At 37.9% G+C, this 13799-nt stretch overlaps 1 protein-coding gene and 1 pseudogene across 3 annotated transcripts in view; both read right to left on the reverse strand.

The window, feature by feature from the left end:
- The window catches only part of LOC309649851 (diphthamide biosynthesis protein 3 pseudogene), a 185968-nt pseudogene that overhangs the window by 32322 nt on the left and 139847 nt on the right, over nucleotides 1-13799 (reverse strand). The gene's annotated exons all lie outside the window — the stretch shown is intronic.
- UTP18 (UTP18 small subunit processome component) overlaps nucleotides 1-13799 on the reverse strand; it is a 36612-nt gene that overhangs the window by 6881 nt on the left and 15932 nt on the right. For both annotated transcript variants that reach the window (XM_082440371.1, XM_082440370.1), the window contains exons 8-11: nucleotides 13013-13113; nucleotides 12635-12725; nucleotides 9786-9909; nucleotides 1060-1234 (exon numbers count right to left, since the gene is read on the reverse strand). In XM_082440371.1, coding sequence (XP_082296497.1) covers nucleotides 1060-1234; nucleotides 9786-9909; nucleotides 12635-12725; nucleotides 13013-13113 — 491 coding nt within the window. The remainder of the gene's footprint in view (nucleotides 1-1059; nucleotides 1235-9785; nucleotides 9910-12634; nucleotides 12726-13012; nucleotides 13114-13799) is intronic.

Here is a 13799-nt window from a genome sequence, read left to right on the forward strand (position 1 = left end):
TTTTCAAAACTTAAGAACTGCCTCCACTCCCTTATGACACCAGGCCTTAAAAATGTAGATGAAGAAAACTAGGGATTTCCCCGGTGGCACAGTGGTTAAGAATCCGCCTGCTGGGCTTCCCTGGTGGCGCAGTGGTTGAGAGTCTGCCTGCCAATGCAGGGGACATGGGTTCGAGTCCTGGTCTGGGAAGATCCCACATGCCGCGGAGCAACTAGGCCCATGAGCCACAATTACTGAGCCTGCGCGTCTGGAGCCTGTGCTCCGCAACAAGAGAGGCCGCGATAATGAGAGGCCCGCACACCGCAATGAAGAGTGGCCCCCACTTGCCGCAACTAGAGAAAGCCCTAGCACAGAAACGAAGACCCAACACAGCCATAAATAAATAAAAAATAAATAAATAAACCCAAAGCTTTAAAAAAAAAAGAATCCGCCAGCCAATGCAGGGGACACGGGTTCAAACCCTGGTCCGGGAAGGTCCCACATGCCGTGGAGCAACTAAGCCCGTGCGCCACAACGTCTGAGGCTGCGCTCTAGAGCTCACGAGCCACAACTACTGAGCCTGTGTGTCATAACTACTGAAGCCCGCACACCTAGAGTCTGTGCTCCACAACAAGAGACGCCACCTCAATGAAAAGCCTGCGCACCGCAACTAGAGAAAGACCGTGCACAGCAATGAGGACCCAACACAGCCAGAAATAAATGAATGAATAAATAAATTAATTAATTAAAAAAAAAAAACTATAGAGGAATGAAGTGTTTGCTTTAAACATATTCCTTCATGTATATGCTGAAAGAAACTTCTGAAAATGAAGACTACCACTTAAGAAACGCTAGGAATGAACAGCATGGCTTTCCCAAAAGAACTGACATAATACAAATTTGGTGGCTACTGTTAGTCATTTCTATAATCACACCCCAAAGCTACAATATAAGGAATTTCTACGTCAAAAGAGGCTACTCTTTTTAAAATAATCCAACACTTTCCTATTATCTTTCCATGTTTTCAACTTTAAATTTTAAAATTATCAATGCTAAAAGGAAAGGGTAAAGAAATATTACCAATCTGACTGCTTCTTTCATTTTTTCTGAAGCAATTGCCAAGATTTCTGTAGTAGGATTGAAGGTCAGAGAAGTAACACCTGTAACCAAGTTCATTATAGCTTTTATTGGCTTTGGGTTTGCTTCTTGGAGACAAGAATCTTGATTGTATATGTTTACCACTCCACAATTAGAACTGCAAAGAGAAGAAGGAATACAACAGATTAAAAACAAGCAAAAGAGTTTTCACAACCTAAGTGAATAAAGATTTAACCCCCCAAACTGATATTTACAGGAATCGTATTGTGTTACACAGGGACCATGGGCTGGAGAGTTCATCCCAAGGCAAAAGCTAGACACAGTCTATCAGTTCTACTGTAGTCTTACTGAACTCTCCTTAACTCCGGCAGCTTTTTAATTACTAGCCTAGCTAGAAAATCCTACAAAGCATGAAATCTTCATTATTCATTCCTTCAATAAATATTTACTGAATTTCAACTCTATGCCAGGCACTATTTAAGTGCCTGGGATGCAAAGGTGAACAAAAGAGACTAAGACTGCCACTCTCATGGTATTTATGGCCAACCTAACATCCTAATATGCGAATGAGAGCTGTCCTTCCCCTATTTAAATAGGTCTCCTCCTTTCCTTTTTTATTCTATTCTATTGATGAGAACTTCCAAAACAGTGCTGAACAACAGCTGTAACAGCAAGCATATTAATCTTTTGCTCTACCAGGAGTATCTACAGTCAAGAGTTATGGAAATGATCATCCACTCCAAGTTTACTGAAACATTTACCAGCAATGAATTATACCCAATATTCATAAAAAGTAAATCTTAATGGCTTTAACAGAATCATCCACAGACAAGAACTTTCAGTAAACTTCTTTGCCCTCAGTGTTCAGACAACCTAATGTTATGGGCATCATTTATAAGGAATAAGAATAAGGTACTTTTAATTCATAGATACTTAATTCAAGCTTAATTAGCAAATGCAACATCAACCTGAAAGATGCAAGAAATTAAGCCTCAAACAAGGGCGACACACATGTATTCCACTAAGTGTTCTCTCATTCCTTTACTCAAACATTCTCACTTAAACTTACTGCCTACAGTGAACCAGGCACAGAGCATAAACAAGACAAATTCAGTTCACATACAAGATTCCATAGCTTGAAATTATAGCCAACACACAAATAGTATGTTAGATTTAGTGCTTTAAAGTCTTCAAACTGCTTACATATACGGTTTCATATACACTAAGAACGCCTTAATTTAAGGACAGCTAACTCTATATAGTCCATATTAACCACTCAGGAGAAACAATATATATCCTGGGTTTATATAATTTTGTTATGGACTGAACATCTGTGTCCCACTAAAATTCTTATGTTGAAATCTTAATCCGAAATGTAATGGTATTAGGAAGTGAGCCTTTGGGAGGTAATTAGGTCATGAATGGGATTAGGGACTTTATAAAAGTGACCCCAGAGGCTCTCTCACTCTCTTTTCACCCTGTGAGGTCACAGCAAGAAGCCAGCCTATTGCAACCTGGGAAGAAGGCCCTCACCAAAGACCCAAGCATGCTGGCAACCTGATTTCAGACTTCCAGTCTCCAGAAATATAAGAAATAAGTTTCTGTTGATTATAAGCCACCAGTCTACGGTACTTTGTTACAACCACCTAAGACAAAATTTATATTTTCCTTATTTATATTTTTGACTTGGATCAAAATATCTATTTACTGTACTTATTTTATACTAAACCTCTTTTCTTGCTGAAAACTAATTTATGCCTAAATCCATCTTAATTAAAGATGAAAAGTTATAATCCATATAGCTCTCTTCTAAATATCAATTTTAGATCAAATTTATCATCATGAACATCAGAGTACCCTTAAATATAGCCTATGTTGCTTAGATGTGTGGAACAAAAATGGTACAAGTTAATCGTTTTGATATATGGAAACTTACAGTGGTATTTGTGCTAAAATATATTGATAAATGATTCTAATATGCTACTGAGAGTGGTTATTTATTGAGTGATATCTATATAACCAGCAATATGCAAACTGTCACGGGAACACAGAATATCAGAAGGAATTTAACCCCAGAAAAAATACGCCTGCAAAAAATACCCAGAAATACAGGAGAACATAAACTGAGCTCTTTACGTGATCTAGACCCTCAAAGAAGGGAAAAATCAATATGAGGTGAAGTTGCTCCAGTGAGCTTTGTGGAAGAGGTAGGTAAGACGTGAGATGGAGAAGGGAGATATTAGGTTAAAAAAACAAAGAACAACAACAACTAAAACCGGGTATCTTAAGTGGAAGAACAGGACCAAAGGGAGAAAGGAGCTCACCCTGAACTCCAAACTAAAGAAACAGACATGACTGTTATCTTTCCACCCTCAACCACAGCTGATTGGACATGAAGCAGGTTCTCGAATCAAGAAGCCAATCCATTAGCAGATCAGCAACCACGAAGTGTCCTGGTACACAAAAATCTTCCCCAACAGGAATGATGGCAATTAACCACATCAACCTACCTCTAGTGTCTCTCTCATCTCATTTACCCCCACGGACCATCAGTGTCTTTAACTCCACTCACTTCTAACTGCTTGTGGAACAGCCCCGTGACACGCCTATCTCTGGCACGCCTCCCTCCTCCACCCTCATTCTATGGGCAACTCCACTCTTCTGGCTGTCTTGGCCTGGAGCCTGATAATGTCACTGCTTCTCTCCCATCCCAATTTTCTAAGCAGTTATGACATATGTTACAAGCATTGTTTACCTATCTCCCTATTCCCATTCCCACCCTTACTACTTAATGCCTGGATTATTGCAATGACCTCAAGGCTCATCTACTTGCACCTCTATTCCCCTTCTAAAGGCTGTCATGCAAATTATCTACTTCAAACTCTAAAATCCAAATATCATCATGGTTCTCCTCTGCTTAAAAACCCTTAACAGTTTCTCTTTCCACTTAATATAATGTCCATATTCTTCGACACAGCATAAAAGACCTTTCTACAAGTTATCCCCTGACTGCTTACCTTTGTAGCCTAACCCCCCTTAAGAGTCATCCCATCCAGACTTCTCTCAGAACACAAACCTGAATTTTCTCATCCTTTCCACTATCTGCAATGCCTTTCTCTGAAACCCACCTGGCCTTCAAAATGGCCAGCTCAAGTGCCAATATCCCCCAAAACCTTTTCCAGACAGACATTCAACAATAACAGCCTTCACCATTCCTAACATTCTTAAAATTAAAACACTGTATCTCAGCTGCAGCCCTTAAGACGTCTCGCCTTGTAAATAGAGATACACGTATGCATGTCTTCACATAAGATCATAAACTATGAGAAGGTGATGATGCATAGTTCTGTCTCACAATCCCCAGCTCAATGCTCAATAAACGTTTTTATGAATGAGGAAACTGAAGCAAAAACGTATCCTTGAATAAAACAGGTTTTCCTTGCATTATAAAGCATACATGTCCTGAACAATCTCTAGATGAAGCAAAATGAAACCCATTTTATATGTTCCACGAGAGCACTAAAATTAAAGAACTATTAATTCCAGGCCCTAAATCATAACAAATTTCATACTTTTCTATAGCCCTGAATTATTTAGTATTCTTTTAAAATAAAATAAAAAATACTTTGGGGTGACAGGGTGGAAAGAACACAGAACTGGAAACTAGACAACATGAGTTCCAGATCCAGCTCTGCCAGCAACTAGTCTGATGAGTAACAACACTTAAATTACCTAACTCTTAGACCTCAGTTTCCTTATCAATAAAATGACTGGATTAGACTGGCACTACTCAGTATACCTTTCTGTGATTACGGAAATACTCTATAGCTGTGCTGCTCAATATGATAGCCACTAGACACATGTGGCTACTGAATACATAAAATGTGGCCAGTGTCATCAAGGAACTAGTTTTTTTTAATTTTAATTAATTTAAAATTAAATAGCGCATGTGGCTAGAAGTTACTGTGATGGACGTGCAGAATTAGACCAAGACACCAGCAAGAAATTAAAAACAGATATACAAACAAATGGAAAGATAACAGAAAAGGGACAATCATCATCAGAATAAACTAATACTGAAAATATCTTAGATACAAAGATGAAAGAGAAACTTTTTGTTAGCTTTAAGTTACAGAAGACTAGTTTCCACATTCTCCCAATCCAGGTAGATTACTGAAATCACAAAAATCCTGCAGCAAAGATTTAAGCTAAGGGTTTAAAACCCAGATTTAAGTAGGAAAAATAGCAATCCAAGGTATATTTAGACATTTTAAAAGATAAAAGATAAAGCTATATAAAAGTTGAAGCACAGAATGTTTGAAGCTGATTTTCCAAAGGGATTATATAGATGGCACAAAAGGATTCATTCTCAAGACAAACTGGACTAAATGTTCTTTATTTCTTGTAAGACTCCTTAATTTGCAAAACTCCTAGTGACTGTACCATTTTATATTTAAACACATCAACACACAGAGATGTACCTTTAAAAAGGCAGTAGAACTCAACCATAAAAAACAATGTTGCCATTTGCAACAACATGGATGGACTTGGAGGACATTAAGCTAAGTGAAGTAAGTCAGAGAGAGAAATACTGTATGACACTTATATGTGGAATCTAAAAAATACAACAAACTCGTAAATGTAACAAAAAAGAAACAGACACAGATATAGAGAACAAACTAGTGGTTACCAGTGGGGTGAGGGAAGCGGCTAGGGGCAATATAGGGGTAGGGGTTTAAGAGGTACAAACTATTATGTATAAAATAAGCTACAAGGATATGTTGTACAACACAGGAAATATAGCCAATATTCTAATAACTATAAATGGAGTATAAACTTTAAAACTGTGAATCACTATACTATACATCTGTAACTTACATAATATTGCACATCAACTGTACTTCAATAAAATAAAACAATCCAGACAAAACTGTAATTCAAAAAGATACATGCACCCCTATGCTATGAGCAGCTCTATGTACAATAAGCAAGACACAGAAGCAACCTAAATGTCCGTCGACAGATGAATGGATACGGATGTGGTATATATTTATATTCAATGAAATATTACAGCCATAAAAAAGAATAAAATAATGCCATTTGCAGCAACATGGATGGGCCCAGAGATTATCATATTAAGTAAAGTATGTCAGAAAGAGAAAGACAAATACCATATTATATCACTTATATATGTGGAATCTAAAATATGACACAAATGAACATATCTACAAAACAGAAACAGACTCACAGACATAGAGAACAGACCTGTGGCTGGGGGGGTGGGGAGGGGTGGGAGTGTGGGACTAGCAGAGGCAAACTATTAGATACAGGATGGATAAACAACAAGGTCCTACTGCATAGCAAAGGGAGCTACAGTCAATATCCTTGGATAAACCACAATGGGAAAGAATATGAAAAAGAATATATATGTATAACTGAGTCAGTTTACTGTACAGCAGAAATTAACACACCACTGTAGATCAACTGTATTTCAATAAAATTTTTAAAAAGAAAACAAACAAAAAAAATTTTTAAAGGTTAAAAGCTCAGGCTTTGGAGCCAGACTATTTGTAATCTTGGGTCTGCCACTTACTGTCTGACCCTAACCAAGTTACTTAACTCACAGTGCCTCAGCTTCCCCACCTGTAAAGCAGGGATCATAGTACCAATATCATGGAGTAGGAAATGAGAATTAAGTTAGATTATATATGAAAAATTATCTATACATATATTTACACATACATACATACGTAGCTTATATATATATATATATATATACACACATACACACACACACAATACACATATACAGCTATATATGAAAAACAGTGCTTGGCAGATACTAAGTGCTGAAAAAATTTGCTATTAATATTATAAATCTTTTTATTGTAATTATTATTCAGAGCACAGTTTGAAACTATTTAGATGGAAACTAGTAAAAAGACAATCTTAATTTGTGTATTTTTAAGAAGGTAATGAAGACTAAAGTCAACAAGTATCTAACCACCTGATAGAACTTTGATTAGAAAATATAAAAACAGGTATTTTTATGGCTTTGACCAACAGTTCTCAAAATACAAAGAGCCCAAAGTGGTTTAGAGGTTGCACACCCCCAGTCCAGGCAGGAGCCCAAGCCAGTGATGTTCCATGACTGCAGCACAAGACGCTCCTAACTTCTTCACTGTAAAGCAGAGAAAATAAAGCAACAGCAACAAGATAAAGGGGATTATCCAAGTCACCTTATGGGGCCACCTGAATTTAGTGAGCTATCTTCTGAAGTCTGTATTCAAAGAGCTGTCACATGCAAAGGAGAGAATATGCCAGGTCTCAACACCTTCCCATTCTTTAATATACAGTGCTTTGTAATACATAGCCAGCATGCAAATATTTCTTTTTTTTTTTTACTGACTGGCTTCTAGACTAGACAGGAAGTCACAAAACACACTACTGCATACACAGAAGATGCAGCAAAGGTACAACTTAACTAAGATTCTACCCAGTAGGGCGAGAAGGGCACTGCACCTGGAAAAGTAAGACTGCAGGCTTCAAGACCCCTCCTTATCAATGATTTCAGTTGTGTCTTACAGAACGCTTCAGAGCATCAGCCCCCACCCCCACCTATCAGGAAGGGTTAGTCCCTAATGATTTCCCAAGTATGTCCTAACACTGATGTTGTACAAATTAATGTGAAAGCTTTCTAAAAATATGCAGCAATCCTTATATTAACCAAAGCCATAAAAAAAGATACTGTAAACTAAAAGACCTCTCTATTTACAACATTCTTAGTTTCCCTATTTCCCTATCAGAGCAAAGCTGTAAATCAAAAGCATCCACTTTATGCCAGGACACTGAGAAGAGTTAATAGACACTATCAGATGAATTTTGAGATCAAGGGAGGAGTTAATTCCCAGCAGCAAAGGCCAGGATAGAGAAATTTCACACCAGTACATGGAGAGGGGAAAGAGAGGGAGGTGGGAGGAAGGGAAGGAGCAGTCAGCCAACCAGTCAAGTGAGTTCAGTTTCTCCTACCTCTGCCCTGATTCCACCACCAACTCTTCCCCGACTGTCTGATAACATGGGAAATTCCTCTAACAAGGGTTAAGGCCTTTCTTTCCAGGTTTAACAATAAAAACCTAATAATGGTCTTTGACCAAGCACATCAGAATTCACTTACACTGAAAGGCAATTAAAATCAAATGAGTTTAAACGACTAATATTAAATTCCTTCCTCTTTGGGCCCTTCAAAGGGGATTAATAAAAAGTGATACAAAAAAGAGAGGCAAGGACTAGAAAAAGATTAACTTCACAGATTCGACTGAAGGTTATGTTTGTGCAGTTATTCTTGTCCCACATGAAGGCAAAAGCAGGTCTGCTTAAAATTATTTATAATTAATTTAAATACCAGTCTTCATTCTAAAGGAGCTTTAGTCTCAGAAGACCTGCTAATCATGAACTGCTGCCATAGTGCACAGTGTTCTAGCAACGCTGGGCGCAGGCTACCCTACCGCCTATGGCAGAGCCACGTGATGTCAGCCTGGCCTCCAAGCTCCACAGCCTGGTTCCACTTTCCTTTCTTCCCAGGACCCAAGGTAGCTGCTGACCAATTTCCAAATGGTGGTAGGGATATTTATAAGTAGTTTCTCCAATTTTAACCTTTGAAGGAGGTAGTGAAGTGAAGAAAAAGTGGTGAGTATGCTATGACAGCAAGACCCACTGGACCTCCCACCAAGGGAGAATTTGAAATCTCTTTATGGATCAATTGTGTTTAGTCTAAGAAAGTCATAAAAATTGACTTCTGGAAGTTCTAAAATTACAGGTGCTGATTAGTGATTTGGTAGGTAAAATCGTTTAGAATTACAGGTAAGTATCCAATACCCCCTCCTCCCACCCTGCATCTTTAAAATCAAGTAGGACAATAAAGCCATCTTTTCCCCAGTGTAATAACCATTTTTTTCAGCAATGACACAATAACATGTTCTAGATAATATTTTCAAAGTCTCTATAATACTAACAACAGTGTTCCCAAAAAACATGTTTTTGTTTATACCACCTAGCTAGCTAAAGGCAAAAATGCTTTAAGTATCTTTAAGACTTAAATCAAACAAATATTTCAAACGTAAGAAAACATACCATAACATAATAAGGTAGTCCAGTATTTTCTTTGCTAAAGAGCTGAAAAACTGCCATTAATATTATTAAACACAAATATTAACAAATATTATTAAGACAATAAAATGTAAGACCTGGGTTTATCAATTTCATATTACTAGTTTATAAACAGAACTACTAGGCACCATCTAGTATATTCAATTCTTTTTATAAATTTATTTATTTTATTTTTGGCTACGTTGGGTCTTCGTTGCTGCGCATGGGCTTTCTCTGGTTGCGGCAAGCGGGAGCTACTCTTCATTGCAGTGTGCGGGCTTCTCCTTGCGGTGGCTTCTCTTGTTGAGGAGCATGGGCTCTAGGCACACAGGCTTCAGTAGTTGTGGGTCGTGGGCTCTAGAGCATAGGATCAGTAGTTGTGGCACACGGGCTTAGTTGCTCTGCAGCATATGGGATCTTCCCGGACCAGGGATCGAACCCATGTCCCCTGCATTGGCAGGCGGATTCTTAACCACTGTGCCACCAGGGAAGCCCCTCAATTCTTTAATATTTTCTCATTAGCAAAAGGTGATTAAAGGTTACCAGAACCTCAGTTTACTTACCCACAAGCCACATACTGTCCATTCCTAGATGTGGCAATGCTTAATCCATATAAACTGCCTTCATCAACAAATCTGTTAAGGCACTTCCTAGAGTTCACATCCCAAACATAAACGTCTCCATCCCCTGAATGAAACAGACAAAAAATGGGTTTGGTTAATTTTGTTTTAAACTTGAAAGGCAAGTGAACCGACCATTCTTAGTCCCTCTTTAATAGTACAAGATACTACAAATAAAGACCTACTATATACTGTAATTGCCTTAAGTCTAGAAAACTGGCCTAAAAATGTTTCTTCTATACATTTCTATATATAGAAAACTACATCCTCATTAGTCATTAATAAACAATATCTTTAGGTTTAGAGTGAAAATCACAAACTCTTGGCTTGAGTTGAACTTTAGAAAAAGTTTCTACATTTCACTCAGATAAATTATTGGGGCAAAATTTGAAAAAACAAAAAACCCACCAGCAAAGGTTTTCCAACATCTATCAAGAGGTATCAGAGTACCTAACATGTGAGGCTAGGTGATTTAGATACCAAACTGATGATGAAGTTGACATCAGAGGAGGAAATGAAGAATGAACTGATCCAGACCAAAAGGAATTTATAATTTAACTAAGGAGGTATGGATAATTGATTGTGAGTAATAAGCACAAACAGTTTAGAGAAGGGAGAATGTGTGAAAGATAAAGGATATTAAATCTGATGAGAACACAAATATTCTCATGATAGAAATGGCCATCTAACTGCCAAAATCAGTCCTCCTCCTTTTTCCTCTTTCCTATACGCGCAATACTGACGATCACCCTCTTCCTCACACCCGTTACAGATGTGTATGATGACCCTATTCCCGTCTCAAAGGCGGCGCCTCACTCATGTATTTCATCTCTTTCTTTTCTGTGGATATTGCTCTAATGGTCACCCTTCTATACTATTATCCTTCCAATGAGAATTCAGTATCTCACTGTTTCAACTATTTCATTAAGAAACAAAACTTCCCAGGCTGGCATAAGGGTTTAGGTTAGGTAGAAGTAAAATATGTATTTAGAAAAAATTTAATAGGCTCAAATTTTTAAAACTTTATGTCTGTCTGTAGGGTAATGGTACAATAAAGGAAGGGCTTTAAAGATCAGCCTAGCTAGCAACAGACTAAAATGGGAATGGAAGGGATCAAGGGCAGGAAGACCATCTAGAAAGCAAGTGTATTACACGGTCATAAGTTGATGTTGACTTAAGAAGCAAAAATTAATCCAAGAAAAACAAAAAGAAAAAACTGGCTCAGCTGAAAAGATAAAAGGTAAATTCTTTCTTCAACACTCCTTCTATCAAAATATTCTTTATATATATAAAACAATAAATAAGAACAATATGATGCCAATCACACAAATCACTCCTTACAGAAGAAGGAAAGGAGGAAGGGGAGGGGGGAGAACACCAATCAAAATATAGGTAACCCCTAACTTACCAAGGCTCAACTTTTGATTACTCCTTCTCTGATTTTAGGACCTTTCTTCTTATGGTAAATTAGACCTCCATGGTACTAACCTAATTTGTAAATATTTAACATCTATATCCAATTCATATAACCAAATCTCAGTACCTGTGCTGACCCTTCAACTCTTCTCCCCAACTCTGACTCTCCCAGGATCCAAAGGCCATTTCATTAGGAACATTATTTCTCTGAACCAATATTTATTCCTTACCCCTCATAAAACCTAGCATATTAATTAATAGGGACTATATATGCTGCTGACATTCTTATATTATTGGATTAAAAACATACAAATGTAAGTAACTCAACCTTGTGAAAGTTTGATTCTGGGCCAAAACCAAAACAAAAATTAAAGTTAATGCTAAACTTAATCCTTTTTTTAAAAAAGTTTTTGAATAGATTGAAGAATACTACTCACTGGCAGAACCACTCTAATGCCTCCCACTACCAAACAGCACGAGCTACGCTGAGCTTGTGATGGTCCCTAAGATCCTTTAGGAAAAGGAGTAAGAGTCACAGGACAGTCAGAAAGGCCAGCAGAAAAGCACAAGATTAGAGACTGTCAGGAATGATAAAGGGTTGGTCGGTAGTACTACAGAAATGTCAGATGAGATCAGAATTGTTTTCAGTCAATAATGAGTAAAATTCCAAACATTATCCAAGTCAAAAGAAGCTAAAAGAAAAGAAGTTATAATTCTAAGTAACTTTCAAAAAGAAAGTAAGAAAGTCTCAGAATAAATCACCTTTTAAAATGCATTTTCTGGGGACTTCCCTGGTGGCGCAGTGGTTAAGAATCCGCCTGCCAACGCAGGAGACATGGGTTCGATCCCTGGTCCGAGAGGATCCCACATGCCGCAGAGCAACTAAGCCCGTGCACCAAAAACTACTGAGCCTGTGCTGTAGAGCCCGCGAGCCACAACTACTGAGCTCGCATGCCACAACTACTGAAGCCCACGCACCTAGAGCCCGTGCTCTGCAACAAGAGAAGCCACTGCAATGAGAAGCCCACGCACCGCAATGAAGAGCAGACCCCGCTCGCCGCAACTAGAGAAAGCCCACACGGCAACGAAGACCCAACACAGTCAAAAATTAATTAATTAATTAATTAATTAAATAAAATGCATTTTCTTCCCATCTTTTCCCCAAACAGTGCATGTTAAGTGGTTAACCCTTCACCATTACTAGTTAGTAAATGAGAAGGCAAACAGCAATGAAAAATGAATTGTAAAAATAAAAATGATTTTCTTACTAATACAAAAAAGTCTAAAATCAAACTCAGTTTTGCTTAAAGTTGATATTTACACACATCCAAAGCTTCAAAGAAGCTTCAGATCATCTTGTCATTAACTTAACTTACCTGAAGATGCATATACTTTCTTACTATCTGAAGAGAATGTGGATGCTGCAATCCTTCCATTAATTTTCATACTACCAATTAGCTCTTTAGTCTGGAAGAACAATAAATATTATTTATCAAATTGTTAGGCGCTGCAAAGAAGAATCACAATGTGCAGAATAAAAGCAACCTAGTTCTCTATTTTGTAGCACCTACTCAACTTTGTTTTCCCCTACCCTCAAAAAAAAATTCTTTCCACTGCCCACAACTTCTCCCCAAGTCTCAATATGTTCCTCTACTTGAGATGCAGATTTAAGGACACCATGAGTTATGGTTCAAGACCATCCCTACACTAATGTCTTATCCTAGAAGAACAAGCAACAGCTAATAATGGTTCACCTTCATTGACAGCAAGTGAAAATATCCAGCAACACCATTTATAAGCAAAAAGGACCCATCTGGGGAGACTTCGAAGCTCCTCACTATCTTCTCCTTCAAACCTAAGAAAGGAGATGAATCAATAAGGATTAATGGTTTGCAGTAAAGCTTTCACTGACAATTGAGAGTTTCTTACTTTTTAAGTGCCTTAAATAAAACGTGGGCTCAGACTCTGAATAAGTCTGACCCCATGCATCATTGAGTATGACTGAAATATAAGGTCACTACAAAATGCTCAGCAAACTTCTGTTCTTTGTCTGGGTTAACATTCACCATTCTAATTACAGGCCTGAGAGCCAGCTCTCCAACCAGTAAAGTTATCGACTAATTTTCCAAATGTAAACAGTAATACCTGTAAGTAACTAAAAGGATAAATTATACTTCTCTGTCAAAACGTTCATCACCAGAAGGAAAATACACTGCCACAGAGACGGCTAAAATGCAGTAACGTGCAGAAGCTAGTTGCCAGCCACCTACTAAACAGCCCATGATGAATGGGAGTCTAATTCTTAACTTTGTGGATCAAAACGAAAAAACAAACCAAAACCATGTGTCAGTAGTGTATCCAAGAGTTGATTAGCTTCCCAAGACTCATGTAACCAAATCACATGAGCTAAGTATATAGACCAGATGTCCATTTACTTATTTATAATGGGACATGTTCCTTTCCCATGCCTAAAAGGCTCATACTGACTATGCAGGAGACCCTTCTGATATTAAATTGCTTATAGAGCCAACTTACCCATTA

Source organism: Balaenoptera physalus (assembly GCF_965194825.1).
Source record: "Balaenoptera physalus genome assembly, chromosome: 20".
NCBI lineage: Eukaryota > Metazoa > Chordata > Mammalia > Artiodactyla > Balaenopteridae > Balaenoptera > Balaenoptera physalus.